At 35.6% G+C, this 17463-nt stretch overlaps 4 protein-coding genes across 7 annotated transcripts; 3 read left to right on the top strand and 1 right to left on the bottom strand.

The window, feature by feature from the left end:
• The first annotated feature begins 809 nt into the window (after positions 1–809).
• On the top strand, positions 810–3311 carry LOC111483574 (protein ALTERED XYLOGLUCAN 4). Of its 4 annotated transcripts, none has more exons than XM_023129793.1 (3): positions 810–1085; positions 1125–1175; positions 1289–2594. In XM_023129793.1, the coding sequence occupies exons 1-3, from the start codon at positions 920–922 to the stop codon at positions 2401–2403; spliced, it is 1332 nt and encodes a 443-aa protein (XP_022985561.1). In that variant the 5' UTR covers positions 810–919; the 3' UTR covers positions 2404–2594. The 4 variants fall into 4 exon arrangements, with proteins under 4 accessions (XP_022985561.1, XP_022985553.1, XP_022985537.1 ...); XM_023129785.1 differs by having other exon boundaries at positions 1116–1175; XM_023129777.1 differs by adding an exon at positions 3209–3311 and having other exon boundaries at positions 837–1175; positions 1289–2407.
• Positions 3312–3326: 15 nt separating this feature from the next.
• LOC111483651 (MLP-like protein 423) lies at positions 3327–4087 on the top strand. The gene is made up of 2 exons (XM_023129897.1): positions 3327–3578; positions 3656–4087. The coding sequence occupies exons 1-2, from the start codon at positions 3392–3394 to the stop codon at positions 3934–3936; spliced, it is 468 nt and encodes a 155-aa protein (XP_022985665.1). The 5' UTR covers positions 3327–3391; the 3' UTR covers positions 3937–4087.
• A 1275-nt stretch (positions 4088–5362) lies between these two features.
• Positions 5363–7586, bottom strand: LOC111483609 (WAT1-related protein At1g70260-like). Its single transcript, XM_023129819.1, has 7 exons — positions 7330–7586; positions 7172–7240; positions 6632–6748; positions 6269–6518; positions 6026–6184; positions 5800–5951; positions 5363–5690 (listed from the first exon to the last, which is right to left on the bottom strand). Exons 1-7 carry the CDS (start codon positions 7536–7538, stop codon positions 5546–5548), a joined length of 1101 nt encoding a protein of 366 aa, XP_022985587.1. The 5' UTR covers positions 7539–7586; the 3' UTR covers positions 5363–5545.
• Positions 7587–13205: 5619 nt separating this feature from the next.
• Positions 13206–15450, top strand: LOC111483614 (protein RICE SALT SENSITIVE 3-like). The gene is made up of 7 exons (XM_023129831.1): positions 13206–13486; positions 13566–13616; positions 13692–13874; positions 13946–14054; positions 14143–14184; positions 14757–14813; positions 14897–15450. The coding sequence occupies exons 1-7, from the start codon at positions 13350–13352 to the stop codon at positions 15359–15361; spliced, it is 1044 nt and encodes a 347-aa protein (XP_022985599.1). The 5' UTR covers positions 13206–13349; the 3' UTR covers positions 15362–15450.
• The last annotated feature ends 2013 nt before the right edge of the window (positions 15451–17463 follow it).

Here is a 17463-nt window from a genome sequence, read left to right as displayed (position 1 = left end):
TTGCTTTCGATTTCCCGAAAAGGCTTGCACCAATTGAGAGATTATTTCTTGATTATAAACTTATAATCATTCCCTAAATTAGTCGAGGTGGGGCTTTCATCATCCAATAATAATAATTATTATTATTTGTATTTTAATCCTCTTCAAACAAAAAGATGTCTGACTTTTATATGGTAATAAAAAGTCATTAGTTAGGTGAGGCAGGTGTGGGACTCAAATATTATAATAATAATTTTCTCAATTTTAACCATTTTAAAACCAACTTTCAATTTCTCACTTTAAAGACTTAATTATTATATTTACATTTTTTCTCAAACAAATTAGATGTACGAATTAAAAATGAGTTGGAAAACAAGAAAAGTTGGGTTAGCTTTCTATTGGGTCACAATGCATAATTCCTATCCAGTCCCTCATAAAATGTGCTGTCATCAACTAATGGAGGGCTGTTTCGGGTTTTCGTTGTCCACTTAAAACGTGGAGGGGAATATGATTAACTCAAAAAAAAAAGTCCAATCATCTTGCTGCTAGGCTCAAAAAAAGGAAATTATTAGAATATAAAATAAATAAATATTTTTCTAATTTTGTTTCTAGCTTTAAAAAACCTTAAAATATTTTAAAATATAATTTAAAAAAAGAAAAGAAAAGAAAATAAGCATCAATCATCTCGTTTCTCTTTCCATCCTTTTAATTAATAAATAAAAGAAAAGCACCTTCCACCAATGATAAGAAGACACGTATACGTGGGTTTTGGGCCAAAACCAAAACCCACGGGTTACAGAGCTCCCACTACCTCAACTCGCCGGCTGAATAAAAAAAAGTGTAGAAGGAAACAAAAAAGAAAAGGGAAAAAGACGAGAGCTTTTGGTCTCTGTCTCTGCGTTGAAGTTGCAGAGATCAAAAGAAGGTAAGGTCATCAGAAATGGTGTCCATTACCAATCTCTTGAAGGAGCCGAGGCATTCACAGTTCATCAAAAAGCTCATTCCTTGGACCATTTATGCCCTTCTCCCCATCGCCCTCTTCCGCTTATACTTTCATCCAGTCCATCTCCCAGATTCTCCCATTCATCGAACCCCCCAAATCATAGCTTCTTCTTCTTCTTCTTCTTCTTCTTCTTCTTCTTCTTCTTCTTCTTCTTTGTCGCCTCCTCATTTTTCACCTTCCTCTGTTCATGAAGGTAACAGCAACAGCTCAAGATTGCTTCTTTAATGGTCTTTTATTTCAGGTTTTTTGTTTGGTGAAATGGGTTTCTTTCATTGTGTTCTTCATTTATTTCTTTCTTTTCCACAGAAGAAGAAGAAGTTAATGCGATTAATGAAACTCCCTGCGACTACACCGACGGCCAATGGGTCCCCGACAAGCTGGGACCTTTATACAATGGCTCAACCTGCGGCACAATTAAAGACGCCCAAAATTGCCTTGCTCATGGCCGCTCTGATTTGGGCTATCTCTACTGGCGATGGAAGCCCCACAAATGCTCTCTCCCAAGGTTTGATCCCAGCAAATTCTTTCACCTCATGACTAACAAACACATTGCCTTCATCGGCGATTCAATGGCGAGGAACCAATTAGAGTCCCTCCTCTGTATTTTAGCCTCTGTTTCCACTCCGGAACTCGTTTACACTTCCGGCGAGGACAACAAATTCCGGCGATGGAATTTCCCATCTCATAATCTCACTGTTTCGGTCTACTGGTCGCCGTTCCTCGTCGACGGAATTGAAAAATCAAACGCCGGCCCTAACCACAATGAACTGTTCTTACATCGCGTAAACGAGAAATGGGCTGTGGATTTGGATGGTTTTAACTTAGTAGTGTTCTCAATCGGGCATTGGTATTTACATCCCGCAGTGTATTACGAAGGGGATGATTCTATAATGGGTTGCCATTACTGCCCTGGTTTGAACCACACCGAGATTGGATTCTACGACGCGTTGAGAAAGGGATTGAGGACGACGTTTGAGGCTGTAATCGACAGAAGGGGTTCGTCAAGCAGCAATGAATTGGGTATCTTTTTAGCGACATTTTCGCCGTCGCATTTTGAAGGAGAGTGGGACAAGGCAGGGGCGTGTCCTAAAACGAAGCCGTATAAGGAAAGCGAGAAGAAATTGGAGGGAATGGATGCGGAAATAAGGGCGATTGAAGTGGAGGAGGTGGAAGAAGCGAAGGGGAGAGCGAAGCAGAGTGGGGGGCTGAGAATTGCAGCGTTGGATGTGACGAAAGTTTCATTGCTGAGGCCTGATGGGCACCCTGGGCCTTACATGCATCCGTTTCCATACGGCAATGGCGGCGTTGGGGAGCGGGTTCAGAATGATTGCGTTCATTGGTGCCTGCCTGGGCCTGTGGACACTTGGAATGAGATACTCCTGCAGATCATGAACAGCTGGGAGCAGCAATCTGGATTGTGAGAGGGTACGCATTCATCATGTTCATCTTAAACTCGTTCCAAAATGTTTGGATTTTGAAGTTTTGTTTTTCGTTGGGATGGGGAATGTGAATTGATTAGGAAAGCATTGTTGGTTTTGCAATTTTTTTGGGAATTTAAAATTTCTATTGTTCTTGGGATTATCTGAAATGGAAATTGATACACTTAACTGAATTATTTCCAAAATCAAATTTACTTTTTACCCTTTTTTTTTTTAATATATATATATATATATATATATATATATATATATATATATATATATATATATATATATAAATACAATCAAAATTAACCACTTTAATCTTTATAAAAAAATTCAATTTTTTTCTAATGTAAAATTAGAATGGTATTTTTATGGAAGAAACTGTAAAATCCGACAATAGATGAAAGGGTATTAATGTAAAATTATGTAACGAAGCCAATTAGATGGTCAATTTACAGTTGTATAATTTTTTATGGAAATTATGGATATTTTATTTTAAAATTTTAATAATAACCTTAAATAAAATAAAATAAAATAAAACTATATATATATAAATAGAAAGGATCAGTATCTCATTTCAAAATAATCCTAAGTTTTCAATAATTACATTTATACCCTTAATATAAAAGAAGAAAAAATGTTTAAAATAGCTTCATTGTTACACACATATTTTCTTACATATGTGAGCCTTTAGGCCAACGACTTAAATGCTTCTTGAGAATTATCGGTGTCGGTGATCGTCATGAGATTGTAGTTAACAAAGATAAGATCATGAACACCTCCATTCTTTCCTGTCTCGTAGGTCAATGAGTAATTAAATGTGCAGCAAAATGTGGAGGGGAAGCTTGTGGGAAGTAGCTGCCCGCCGAACCGGCCATTAAAGCGGCAGTTGAACTTCTCCTAACCAATTTAAAGCTCTCAGCTGCACCACCACTACATATTCAGGCTTCATCTCTACTTTCAACTCACTGATCTGCACTGCACTATGGCTTCTGATGGAACGCTTAACGTAGAGGTTGACGTGAAGTCGATCGCACCCAAGTTCTGGAATTCCATGAGGGACTCAGCCATCATCTTCCCCAAGGCCTTCCCCCATGACTACAAAAGCATTGAAGTTCTTGAAGGAGATGGGAAAGCGGTCGGTTCTGTTCGCCTCATTACATACTCTGAGGGTAAACTCTTTGACATGATTCTGGTTACTTTGTCATACATGGGATCATTCATTTTGTTGTGGAATTTTGTGGATCAGGTTCTTCGCTCGTGAAGGATTCGAAAGAGAGGATCGAGGCCGTGGACGAGGAAGCGATGACGGTTTCTTACAGCGTGATTGAAGGGGATCTTCTGAAGTATTACAAGAGTTTCAAGGGGCACATTGGTGTGATTCCTAAAGAAGATGGGAGTGGAAGTAAAGTGAAATGGAGTTGTGAGTTTGAGAAGGCGAGTGAGGAGGTTCCTGATCCTCATGTCATTAAGGACTTCGTGGTGAAGAATTTCCTGGAACTGGACGACTACGTTCTGCAGCAGCCATAGATACACCAATGACACCTCAGTTATGGAGAGGCTGTCTCTATAAAGGCTATGGAGAATTATGTGGTTCCTATGTATGCGTTTGTTGTGTTTCATGTTCTCTTGTTCTTCTTCTTGTCGGCTGAATGGATTAGATAATTATCTTGTTCTTTCTGAGCTTACATTATGCATAACGCAAGACTATTTAGCAAGTAAAGCAGGAATATATATATATATATATATATATATATATATATAAAGTGAGTTGGTCGGGATAGGACGGGGATTTGGGTAGGTTCGGGAGTGGGGACCGGGAATGGAGAATCTTTAGCCAACTCGGAGAAATTTCTCTCAGTCTCTTCCTCAATGGAGATTTTCCACTTTGTGAGGAGACTCGCTCAGGCTCCACTAGTTAAATAGGTCTCTATATATTTCCACGAAAGTTAAAGGAAAAGGAAGCTCAACTCCTTTACTACGTTATCCTTTATGACTAGTCGATGCTAGATTTTGAGCTTTTGAACCCGAACATTCTTTGGCTTGGGACAAACTTGTTGGCAACCTACCAAACTTCTTGTCTAGTTCAAATAGGCTGCCTGATGATGGGTACACAGGCGACGAGGGGTGCTAACCCGTCTCACTCCATCCCCGATATTCGACCTCGGATGAATTGGAGAATTAGAGAATTATAATAGTGAAAGAAACAAGTAGGTATTATAATTAATTTCAAATTTCTCATCTAACCCATTAATAAATGCTACCAATATAATATGAATTATAATAGTGATAATAGTTTGAATGATGTCAGTTTTAATGAATATTCTAAAGTTCATGAGATTATTAAATCAAATAATGATTAATTTCATCCCCAAATATCTATCTTACCAATAATTATTTTACTATAAAGTCTGTCACTATGGGATTGGTGGGTGAATTGATATTTCAAACACACATGCTTTCAACTTTTGAAAACCCCACTCATCATATCATTCTAACTTTATTTTTAATTTTTAAAATTTTTGCCAATATCAAAAGTTATTTTTCAAAAATTTGTCACAACTAAACTTTTTTATTTTATTGGAGACTGCAATGTGACCCTACCCATTTGATTCCATGTAGATAACCATCGTGAATTGAACTTATCATTGAAACTTTGACTTATTAGAGCTCTATCATGTTGGGAACTAAAAGTTCGTCCTTTCAAGAGCCTGTAATGTTCTTTGGACTATAGCCTATTCAAATTTTAACCGGTTGGAGTTATAGAAAGTTGGAAACCCAACCGGTATCGATGTTGAGTTTAAGGTTCATCCGAATATTAATCCATAAGAGCTATCACGACTTAGAAACCTAAAATTCATCTCGACGTTTGGACCAAAGTTCACTCAACCTTTAATAAAGAATAGAAAATCAAAACACTACCAAAAGCTTAACGAATCAAAAGAACGAGAGATCGAAATAACAAAAAAACAATCATCATTTCATTTATACAAAACACAAAGGATCCCACTCAACACTAGAACAATATATATACAATTCCTCTCAACGCCAAAGATTGAGATTCCATGAAAACAAAAAGCTTCATATGATCAGAATTCATTCCAAAATAACTTCTTCTGATCATATTAGATATTTTATTTTACACTTTTGATTCTTCATCCAGAAGTGGAACTCTAGAAGAAGACAAATCATCGTTGCTTTTATCATCTCTTCCTTGATCTTCATTGATTTGCCCCCACATTACAGTCAAATATCCCATCCCAGCTATGAACGCCGCCATCACACTGCCATCATACCACAAAAAAATTCAAACTTTACCACCAAAAACGACTCCTTGAACCCAATCCAACAAACCCAAAAGAGATTAATTCAAAAGACAAACAATAATTTTACCTTCCGTAGTGGAAAGTATCTCCAAAAAAGGTGGAGCCAAAGAAAGTAGCAAAAAGAATACCAAAGGGCTTGAACATGGGCACGTAATATGGCCCTTTCATTTGCATGCACCATATTTGCACTCGATTCCTAATCAAACCGCTAAAAACACCCTGCAAATTTCATCGAATTCAACGCTTTGAAACAATACTTAATACGAGGTGATCATCCAAATTCGTTTTCTTACCGTTGCAATGATTAGAAAGATGTCGAATTTTGATTTGATTATCCATGCATTCAAGTCATCGACAAAAAAGAAAGCCATGGCTGCGGACATTAAAGTGCCCACCAAACTATAAAAGGAGGCAACTTTCATCCCTTGTGAGTATTGTTTCACCACACCCAACTGACCAAAATCATAAACACACAAAAGGGTGTCAAGAAATGCAAAAAAAACATCATGGGTTTGACATAAAACATTGATATAAACCTGAATGATGTTCCATATTGAGACGCATAGAGTGGCAGCTGCTAATAAAAGGCCACCCATGATCCAACGATCTGTGGTTGAAGTGAAGACCAAGAGCTTTTGTTTGAAGTGTAAATGTAAAGAAGAAGATGGATGCTGACGAACAACGGGGCCTAGGTAAAGCTCCTCGGATGTAGCTCCTATAACTGATATAACTGTGCCAACTACTTTTGTAATGAAACTTGGACTTTTCCAGTTAATTTTTGTTCTCCTGAAATTTAAACCTAGTTAGAAGAACTACTAATCTCCCACTTTCTTGGAAATGCTTCTTCTTGCTTATCTGATCGTGATCGTGATCGAGATCGAGAAAGATAAAACGAGTACCTGAGAAGGATCGAGAGAATGAAAGAAATGGCTGGAAGCATAAGACCCATTACGCATACAACAATTGGAGAGCTGTAGCTTAGGCCCAAAAACGCAAGGTTCTGAGAGACACATATCCTACACCACAATAATAATAAAAAATAAAAATAAAAACTTTATATCCTCATAGTAAAATAACACGGTCTAATAAGTTATATTATTCTACCTTGAGTGATTTCTTGAAATGGGTTTTCGTTAGAATTTATATCAAGATTCAAAATCTAGATTTGACAAGCTATTTACGTTTCTTTTCATTTCAAATAGTAGAGATCATTTCGAATCTTTTTAGCATGTTTTTGAAAGAGTTCACCAAAAGTAGGATTACTCAAAAAGCAAAACAAGCTTTTTAACTTTGGAAATTCTACGATGCCATTAAACCACCAAAAAGAAAAGTACGCGTTGAATTTTTTTTAAGCCCTTCTTGAGGAATCTATCGAGAATCATTCTCATCTAGACGGGTTCTTAGTTTATTCATGTATTAGAGGGAGCGAGAAGACAAACCCAGTGAAGCCGAGGAGGAAGATTCGGAGGAGAAGAGGAAAGGAAAACAAAGATTGTTGATAATCCGTTCTGCATAATATTAACAAGAAAAAAAAGGGGGGTTAATGAAGAAAATTAGAAGAAGAAGGAAGAGGAATTGGTGGGAGTGGGATTAGAACCTGTGGTTGAGGTGAAAAAGGAAGGAATAAGGAAGAAGAAGGAAGGAAGCAACAGCGTTTGTGTAGACAACAAAAACAAAAGTGTTGGTTCCATAAGTAATGGCTGTCTTAGCCAAAATAGTTAGTCCAATGGTGCAGCCTTCCAAGCTGACCATCGCCAAAAAAGGAACCACCACTCCCCATAGCAAAGCTCCACTCCTAAGCTCCATGCCTGGCTCTCCCTCATTCAAATTGGGAAACCTCACAAACTGGGTGGCTCTTATTTAAGCTCCCAAAATGGAGTTTTATTAGTTCATAAATGATGGAAAACGAAAAGGCAACCTTTCAAGACATCCTGCAGCTACTTGAGACAGGGAAGTAGCGACTCGAATTTTGGGGTGACGTGGGAAAAAAGCTGACTAGATATCTCCATAAAATTATAAGGACTAGACGTCAAGGGGTCATCATAAGCCCTTCTTTTGATAGGTTTCAAAAAAGAATTGATTGTGAAAATAAAAGAGGAAGCCGACGATTCAGCTTCGGTCATTGGGGTAGAGCCTAATGTTTGCGTGGCCGACATTCGAAGTGGCCCCACTCCTTAACTTAATAAAATCTCCTCATTGGTCCATGCCAATTACGTCATTCTTGATATTAACACTTTCTTTCTCCTCCAACATTTTGATTTGCTCCCACACCCAAAACCACTGCACAACTGGACTTAATTTTACTCCCATCATTTTTTTTTCTTTTTTTCTTTTTAGATAATTATTATAATTTTTAAGGGTATTCAAAAAGCAGGCGTATAAACTTATAAATAGAAAAATTCATGAATTGAATTAATCTAATTTATTATTAATAAATAAAAAAATTGCTTACGACACAAATATATATATAGTTTTATAATTTTATTTTTATTATTTATTCTTCCACCATCTTTTTAAAATAATTTTTAATTGATTGGAAGGTATTTTTGAATGGCAAATTTTAATTTGAAAATAAATAAATGTATTTTACCACTAATATTTTACTTTTATTAAAAATAAAATTTTGAATAAATAATTTGAACCCATCCACCTAATCCAAAAGTTCAACAATAAGGTTAGGTCTAAACAATATCACGACCCAAACTAACCTATGAACACTCCGATTAATTATCAAATTATATTATTTGGTCAAAAATCACTTATTTCAACGAAAACTTATTTTTAATGGTTTTTTTTTTATTTAAGATCATATAAGTTTAGAACCATACATATGTTTTTCAATTCATTAATTGCATTTGAAAATACTATTAAGTGTAGAGTTAAAATTGGAGTGTTTTTTAAGGTTAAAATTAAGAATGAATATTTAAGGTAAAAATTGATATAACTTATCATTCATCGATAAGAATTTTTTTTTTTTCATTGATGACGTGGAACCCACTAAAATTAAAAATATTTAAAAAAAACAAAAAAACTATAAATGCACGAGTATTAAAAGTTTGAATTCTTATCATTACAGAGAATAATATGACGATTAGAATGCACGAGTATCTCTCTAAATTCTTAGACGTTTGGTCAAATTATAATGTTTCGTTTTTCTTTTTTATATCTAATGGTATAAAACTATCGGCCATATTATACTCACCGCCTTCTAGAATAATTTTTTTGGCCCTTCGAATTAAAAAAATATAAATAAATAAAACATGTCACTGTTTGTGTAAAATATAGATGGGCTTATTAAATAAAGTCTTGGATGGACTTGAACTTGTAAGAGGTCGGTGGGTTCATGGGTCCTGATATGTGCACCCACTGATATTATTAATAAACTATTCTATCTATCTTAAACCTTACTTTACTTAGTGATGAAAATGATAATATGAGCAAAAATTATGACGAATAATGGAATTAAATGAAAATTGTTTGAATGATTAAATTATACTTTAATTACGATAACTTAATTAAACTATTGAACGAGAATTAGTTTAATGGCATGCTTCTTCGTGGGCTAGACCCTCTTCATAACAAACGCGTTTTAAAATCATGAGGCTAACGACAATACGTAATAGGTCAAAGCGAACAATATCCGTTGGCGATGGGCTTGGGCGATTGCAATTGGTATAAAAGTCAGTCACTGTGATGTACTGGTCAGATTAGGGCTAAACCCTCTCCATAGTAGATGCATTACGATGATACGTAATGAATTTGATGGGTGTTTATAATAAATATTTGATCATCTCTTCAAAAATCAATGTATAAACACACACATATAATAAATATTGTCAATAATAATAATAATAATAATAAAGTAATGAAAATATTGTCAATGTTCTATCGGTGTCACGTTTTTGTATTTGGATTAGATGAGTTGAAAGGCAGTATGTAGTTGACCCTAAGTGGCGGCCGGCCCCGCCATGGCCTGGCGGAGTGCACTTTGGCGTCATGAAATGGCAACAAACTCAGTTTAACGCCCACTGCCTCTCATACACAAAGCCCCAAGTCTTCGTCGTGCTTCCCATGCTTCTGACTTTCCCTTTTTTCTATTAGGGTTACCCAAGCTAGACTTCTTCTCTTATGCTTCCAAAATATTATAATGTGAATTCAAACTATAGTTTATAATAAATGTTGCTAAGTTTTTGATGAAAAATATGAAATATTATATGTTCGTCAAATGATTGACATTGTAGAGAATGTTGTGTTCCAATGTTATGAAAACCCATTAATTTGTTGCTTTTAATAATGTCTTGAGACACACAACCAAACAAAGATAGAATAAGAGAGGGGGGCTCCCTTCCCTTCAACACACTTGTGGTTTTTGTTTTATCATTAATGTTTACTGTGTTGAGGGTGGTGGGCTCTCCCTGTGATAGTGCCCTAACACTGGATTCCAATTTCTAATGTTCTTCCTGTGGAGAAGACACCAAAAAAAAAAAAATGGGCCTCCAAATTTATTGGGTTCAACCCAAATTTCTTGAAGAGAACACCATTAAGAAGCTTCAGCTAGGGTTTCAAGTTCAAACCCTATACTAAAATTATAATTATACGAGCTTAAGCCTACACAAGTAGATATTGTATGCTTTAACTTGTTATGTATTATCGTCAACCCAACCCGAATGGGAAGAAGAGGGTCAGCCAAACAACGGTCCAAAAAAGATCTAAGAGAACTTGTCTAGCTTGATGACTTGAATTGCTCGTCTCAGGGTTTTTAAAACACGCTTGCTAGATAGAGGTTGCTACACCCTTATAAAGAATGCTTTGTTCCCCTCTCCAACCGAGGTGGGTTCTCACAATCCACTCTCCTTAGGTGTTGTTTGCTATGGAGAGATTTGGTTTCTAGCTCTAATGTAACAGTTCAAGCCCACTACTGGCACATATTGTCTGATTTATCCTGTTGCGTATTGTCGTTAGCCTCACAATTTTTAAAACATGTTTACTAGGGAAAAGTTTTCACACTCTTATAAGAAATGATTCGTTCTCCTCTTCCATCGATGTGGGATGTGACATATATGGTTTTTTTTAAAAAACCATACTCGAAGTTGATTTAGAAGAACATGTAAAGCAAGATAAGCAATGAATATGATTGAATTAAAAAAGTAAGTGGAAGTAGTGGAGGAGAATAAGCACAAATTGATTGAACAGTGAGAGGTGACAGATAAAACGTACCTATCTCTTATTGTGTCCCACAAAACACAGTCATGTCGTCGTGAAGCTACAGAGCTGCTGAAGATGCCAATTCCATCTCCGTATGCCTTAGCTTATAATGGAGTCACTATCAATCCACTGCTCACTAAACCCCCTCAACCCCCTCAACCTCATCAAAATCTCTAATCCCTTCCATATTATACTCAAAATTTAAGTCAATACATTATCGTTCATATCGGTCGATCTTTTGACAATGAATCGGGACACGAGAATGGAGGAATTCACCCAAAAATGTGATGGGCAGTGGCTTTTTAGGCATTTGATTTTTTGTCTACATCAAGAAATCCCAACTTTGATATGAAAGGCTGATATTTTTGCATGGTAATAGTGAGGGGTAGCTAAGTTTGGTTCATGGTGTCCAGCTGCTTCGGTACTGGCCCCTTCCCACTTTGCACATGCATTTACATCACCCTTCCTTCACAAATAAATTACTACTTTTAAAACTAAAGCAACAATATCATACTAAAGTAGAAAAAAAGAAGATATACCACTTCAAATATCACCCAACTTTTTTTACCCATTATTTCATTCACTCCCTTTTCTTCTTTCCCACAATCATGTGTATGCTTCCATAAAAATAGCTCATAATTTCGTTTTATAATCATTTCGACTTTGATTTTATATTTTTGACAGAGATCCTACGTCGATTAGGGAGGAGAAACCCAAGGAAGATAATATTTGCTAGCGGTAGACTTGGGCTGTTACATTTGAAATCGAGCTGGTAAACACTACTCTCATCATACTGGAGAAGTACTCCTTACTCGTAACATACAACATGCATGAGCTCCCGCAAATTTTAAATCATGGTATATGGATATGATGCACATCATACTTCCATAATCGTTACGACATAGTCTTCTTATCATACATAACTTATTGAATATCTCTATAACGACCTAGTTTTTTAGGCTTTGAATCAAAGGTAGTTGAAAATTGATGAAAAATTGAAGTTGGGTTGTAGTTTAGTAAGAAGAACAAAACTCCCTCCCCACTGCAACCTGCAAGAACAAAATTTTAGCAACCTAAAAGTTGTAAGAACCGTAACAAGTGTAGAAAAGAGTGCAGCTAAAAAACACATCTTTTTACCCTAAAACTACCCCAAAAACAAATAAGACATGGGGGACACAGGTATGGAACACCAGCAGTTTTCTTCAGTACTGCTTTAATGGAAGAGATAAGGATGAAGGGATGATATATATATATATGTATATGTATATGTATATATATATATATATGTATGTATATGTATATGTATATCTTTGACCCAATGACCTTTAAATTGTTTTGTCGTGTTTTTTCTCTTCCTCCATACCTAAAACTTCGCCGTTACCATTCTAGGCTCTCAGTTTATGTCTGTTTTTGTTCCAACTATGTACCTTATGTTACAAAACAACAAGAAAAACCAATGCTTTGTGTCCACTACAAATAAAATAAAATAAAATTAAATTCAGTACTGATTCTGCCTCATCACTGACATTTTTGTTTCCGATCAAATCTCCATCCATTAATATTATTACCATCCATATCCAGATAAAATTAAAATATTCCAACAAATCACGTTAACGAACCGAACAAAGTATCCTATAAGGATAAAGACTCGACTCCTTTCTCTTGAGCCCTCAAACAAAATATATCATTTATTCGACACTTGAGGATTCTATTGTCATGGCTAAGTTTAGGGCATGACTCTGATACTATGTTAGAAATCACGACTCTCCATAATGGTATGATATTGTCCACTTTGAGCGTAAGCTAGCATGACTTTGCTTTGGGTTTCCCCATAATACCTCATACCAATGGAGATAGTATTCCTCACTTATAAACTCATGATTTTCCACCAAATTAACTAATGTGGGACCCGCTCTCAATAATCCTCGACGGAAATACTCAAAAGTTTAAGCTTTTAAGTGAAACCCTATACCAAGATTGGTTGAAAGAACGATAGTTGTAAATGAAAGGAAGAGGGAAGGGGTAAAGTGCAAAAAGTTGGTCAAAGAGAGCCTAACAGAGACTGCTAAAGACTTTGTTGGACCTCGGTGTCAGTCTATGAGTGCAATCGTGAAAGCTCTTTCCTTTTTTTTTTTTCTTTTTTTTATAATACGAATACATTATTTGCTTTAATTAATCTAATTCATATTATATGATTCGAAAGAAATGTTTTGAACAAAAGCCATATGATAATTTAGAGAAGCCATATAGTGGGGAATGAGTGAGGCAATTGAGAAGGCGTAGGGCCCTTTTATTAAGCATATTTCCTGAAACCCTTTATATATATTCTCCTCCCTCTTTGATTGAATCAATTTAAACACACTCCCATTGTCCCAAACTTCAAATTATTTGCTCTTTTTTCAAGTTCTTTGTATGGAACAGCGCCTTAGTTTGGTAGCCACCACTCATCTTCTGCAGCACACTCTCAGAAGCTTGTGTATTCATCATAATTCCCACTGGGTTTATGCTGTTTTTTGGCGGATCCTTCCTCGAAATTACCCACCTCCAAAGTATAATTTTTTATGATTTTTTTAATCCCCATTTTCTTTCTAATATTACCCATCAATTTTTTTTTTTTTTAATTCACAGATGGGAAAATCAAGATGCTTTTGATCGGTCAAGAGGAAATTGGAGGAATTGGTATGAACATAGCCGAATTATTTTCTTGATTGATTATTGCAAAAAATTAAAAATTGAAATTACGAGTGTACGTAGGATTCTGGTGTGGGAAGATGGGTTTTGCAATTTTGCAGCGTCATCATCCTCCGAGGAGAACGGCGGTGGCGGCGGCGGTGGATTTCCGGGATCATCGGTGGTGTATGGGTTGCAACCATGTCGGGGTCTGCAGCCGGAGCTGTTCTTCAAGATGTCACATGAGATCTACAATTATGGAGAAGGGTAATTAAGTTGAAAGAAAATGTGAAGTTTGGTGAAATTTTGGTGATTGATTTGTTTGAAAGTGTGAGCAGATTGATCGGGAAAGTGGGTGCTGATCGGAGCCATAAATGGATTTATAAAGAACCCATTGATAATGAAGATGTTAAACTTTTACCCACATGGCATAATTCTGCTGATTCCGTAAGCTATTATTGCATAATCCATGCACAAAATTCAAACCCACATTAAATTTTCTTATGGTAGTTGCTTGTTTCACTCTTTTTTGCAGCATCCTAGAACTTGGGAAGCTCAGTTTCAATCAGGCATTAAGGTATGGAATAGAATGGACTCAAATTTGTTGCTCGTTCTCACTTTGTTCTCGTCCTCGATCGTAATTGGTTTTACTTTCTCTTGCTGCTCAAAATGTTCGATCATTGTTGTTGACTACGGTGAGATCCCACATAAGTTGTGAGGAGAACGAAATATTATTTATAAAAGTGTGGAAACTTTTATTGTTACAACTACCTATGCCTACCTGCTTCTTACTCGACCATATCTCTACACTCTTTCGAATCTAACTGTAACAGTCCAAGACTACCACTAATAGATATTGTCAGCTTTATGTATTGTCATCAACTTCATGATTTTTTAAAACACGTCTACTAGGGAGAGATTTTCACACCCTTATAAGGAATCCTTCATTACCTTTTTTAACCGCGGTGGGACACCAACAAAAAATGCTCAAAGAATCAACTTTCTCTCCTCGTATGGACTCTTCTACGATATTACTTGTGTTTATTATCATATTGTTCGATCTCTCTCTTTGGCTAAGATGATACTCGATGTCTTGAGACGAAATTATAGGTATCACGTCTAACCTTATTTATATAATTATTTTTTCAGACAATAGCTTTGATTGCAGTGAAAGAGGGCGTAATCCAATTGGGAGCAATTCAGAAGGTTTCCCTCCATCCCCATGACCTCCCTCATCATATTCATTAAACTTCAATTCATTAGCTCAATAAATTCATGTTACACTGCAGGTGACAGAAGACTTAAACTTGGTGCTACAATTAAGGAAGAAATTCTGCTACATAGAAAGCATCCCAGGTGTTCTATTGCCTCACCCTCTAAGCTCATCAGCTCCGCCGTACATCGAGGCGGGCAGCGCCATGGCAGCGTACGAGAGCCCGGAGATGGGGGGGTTCCAAGCGAGTGGCATTATGGGTCCAGCAGACCAATTTGTGTACAACAATTACAACCACCACCAGCAGGTGAGAATAACACCATCAATGAGCAGCCTGGAAGCGCTGCTGGCAAAGCTGCCGTCAGTGGTGCCGCCGGAAGCAGAGGCAGGACGTGGGCATCAAACTTTGGAGCTTTTGGCAATGGAAAAAGTTGCAAAAGTTGAGATCAATGATGAAGATGATCAGGTGGTTTACACCCAACTCCTCCATCGCTATCATGATTGTGATATAACTACCAGCTCCCATAATCATGGATTTTAGTTTCTTTTGTCTTTTTGTGTGACATTGGATTATGATCATCTGGATATTACCACCACTAATTTGGCAACTCATCTTTGTTGTTCTTTCTTTTTTAGTTCCCCATTTTCAACCACTTGTTTGCTAATTCAGATAATGGCATGTGTTATTTGTTGACGGTAAAGAAAAAATAATTTAATCATTTTCGAAACATGTTCTAAAACATGTCGATGTTTTAATTAACATGAAATATATTTTTTTAATTCAGTAACGTGTGAGATCTCATATTACTTAGAAATCCACAATAACAATTGATTTGAATTTGAATCGTTGCAAATAAAGACCCAAAAACTAATGTTCTCATAATATTTAATTATAATATTTAAATTTAATTTAAAATATTTATGACACTTAAAGGAAAACTCCATGAGAAAAAAGAAATTGTTTTCATTTTTTTTTTCGTTTATTTATCCTTTATCATGATTATATAAATTTTAACGGCAATTTTCAAAATTTTAAAACTATTTAAAAATTAATTAGGGGTATGGTTGATGAAATTGAATAAAATTTAAATAATTATTTATTAATAAATAAAAATAGTTTATTTTTCTTTACTTATATTTGGATCTATCCGTTTTTCAGGGTAGGACTTGGGCCTTTGGCAGCTCCAATAGCAAGCCCTCCATTTGCCATCAAAGAGCCCAATTGATGGCCCAACTCAGCTTGCAAATGGGCTTTTTCTGGCCCAACTCAATCTCAACTAAAGGCACACACCAATTTAATTGAATTTGAAAATGCACACAATTTGAATAGACCTCTACCATTAGTTTTCTTTCTTTCAAAGTCCTCGACTATAATAGTAAACGCGTAGCATTCAAAGACCCTTCCATCATCGTCTTAATACTAGAAAATTCATAGCATCGTTTAGTTTCATATTATGACAGAATTGAGACCCTCTCTCTATGTCTCTACGTATCCTATACTAAAAGCGTGAAAATATAAGATATCTCTCTTAAAATATTGAAAGAAAAGCAGTAAGGGAAGAGAGTATGAGCCCCATGGTTGAAGCCATGAGAGTATCTTATATTTTGAATGCCAATTTGTGTGCTCATGTGCAACCATGTGCATTCAGCTCCCACCACATTAACCACCCTAAACCACACACACTCGTATTCAAAAAAATTGGATGACTTAGATCAAAGCGAACTCAAATGTTTGAATGTGTTTATCATCAGCTCACATGCGTTGGCTTTTCCTTGTCCTTCCAATATGTTCCTCTCATCTATCCCTTTATATCATTCATGTAACCCATTATTATTTTTGGTCATCAGTTTACATTTTCATAGCTTTCCCATCAACCGACAATGGATATATACTCTTTTTCTTTTTTTTTTTCTTTTAATATGTTTGAATTCTAAGCTACATTTTTTAAATTAAAAGAAAAAAATTATTAGAAACTAATTAATAAAAGTTAATTTTTTTAAAAAATGAAGAATTTTAAATTCAATTTTCTTAAAATAATTAATATAAATAAAGGGTTGAATCATAGAAGAGGACCAAAATGTTTGGAGAAGATAGAGAATCTATGAATTGAATCTCACATAAATGGATTGATTTGAAATAATTAATAATTAATTAGATAAGTTGAGGATGTGACTTATAATTATTATATTTCAAATAAATTATATTAAATCATTAGAATGTTTGATTGCCAAATGAGGACATGGGAACATGGGTTGATGCAACCTTTTCTCTTTTTCATACATACAAATCAAAACTATATATTATAATTTTTTATATGATCTATGCATTTAATGAGAAGAAACCATCTGATTATGTCCCCTCTATTATTTTATCATATTAGACACGATCTCAATCAAACCATAACACGTTATTTCTGTAATGTTTCATGTCCAAGATTTGAACCACGAAAAATGAAAATACATATTGCTAGTATAAGTTGTAATTTTCAATTATTTCTTAGTCATCATATTCTCATGATCACTCTCATTCGAATGTGGTCTTGGTTCTATTCATATACTCATCTTTTACTCGAGTGTCATATGCCCATTAACTTCTACCTTGGTTCATCTCTGAATCTCATTTTACTGAGAAAGGTACCGCTA

Source organism: Cucurbita maxima, unplaced genomic scaffold, assembly GCF_002738345.1.
Source record: "Cucurbita maxima cultivar Rimu unplaced genomic scaffold, Cmax_1.0 Cma_Scf00001, whole genome shotgun sequence".
Lineage (NCBI taxonomy): Eukaryota > Viridiplantae > Streptophyta > Magnoliopsida > Cucurbitales > Cucurbitaceae > Cucurbita > Cucurbita maxima.
Note: the sequence above shows the minus strand (reverse complement) of the source record. Positions and strands in the feature narration are given on the sequence as shown.

Bases quoted from the DNA above. Each gene is read 5' to 3' on its own strand.
- LOC111483574 (XM_023129777.1), top strand. From the start codon at position 920: ATGGTGTCCATTACCAATCTCTTGAAGGAGCCGAGGCATTCACAGTTC. The intron at 1,176-1,288 runs GTAACAGCAACA...TCTTTTCCACAG, and splicing joins ACCTTCCTCTGTTCATGAAG to AAGAAGAAGAAGTTAATGCG.
- LOC111483651 (XM_023129897.1), top strand. From the start codon at position 3,392: ATGGCTTCTGATGGAACGCTTAACGTAGAGGTTGACGTGAAGTCGATC. The intron at 3,579-3,655 runs GTAAACTCTTTG...TTTGTGGATCAG, and splicing joins CCTCATTACATACTCTGAGG to GTTCTTCGCTCGTGAAGGAT.
- LOC111483609 (XM_023129819.1), bottom strand. From the start codon at position 7,538: ATGGAGCTTAGGAGTGGAGCTTTGCTATGGGGAGTGGTGGTTCCTTTT. The intron at 6,185-6,268 runs GTTTATATCAAT...GATTTTGGTCAG, and splicing joins CAATATGGAACATCATTCAG to TTGGGTGTGGTGAAACAATA. The intron at 5,952-6,025 runs GTAAGAAAACGA...TGAAATTTGCAG, and splicing joins TCTTTCTAATCATTGCAACG to GGTGTTTTTAGCGGTTTGAT.
- LOC111483614 (XM_023129831.1), top strand. From the start codon at position 13,350: ATGGAACAGCGCCTTAGTTTGGTAGCCACCACTCATCTTCTGCAGCAC. The intron at 13,487-13,565 runs GTATAATTTTTT...TTTAATTCACAG, and splicing joins CGAAATTACCCACCTCCAAA to ATGGGAAAATCAAGATGCTT. The intron at 14,814-14,896 runs GTTTCCCTCCAT...GTTACACTGCAG, and splicing joins AATTGGGAGCAATTCAGAAG to GTGACAGAAGACTTAAACTT.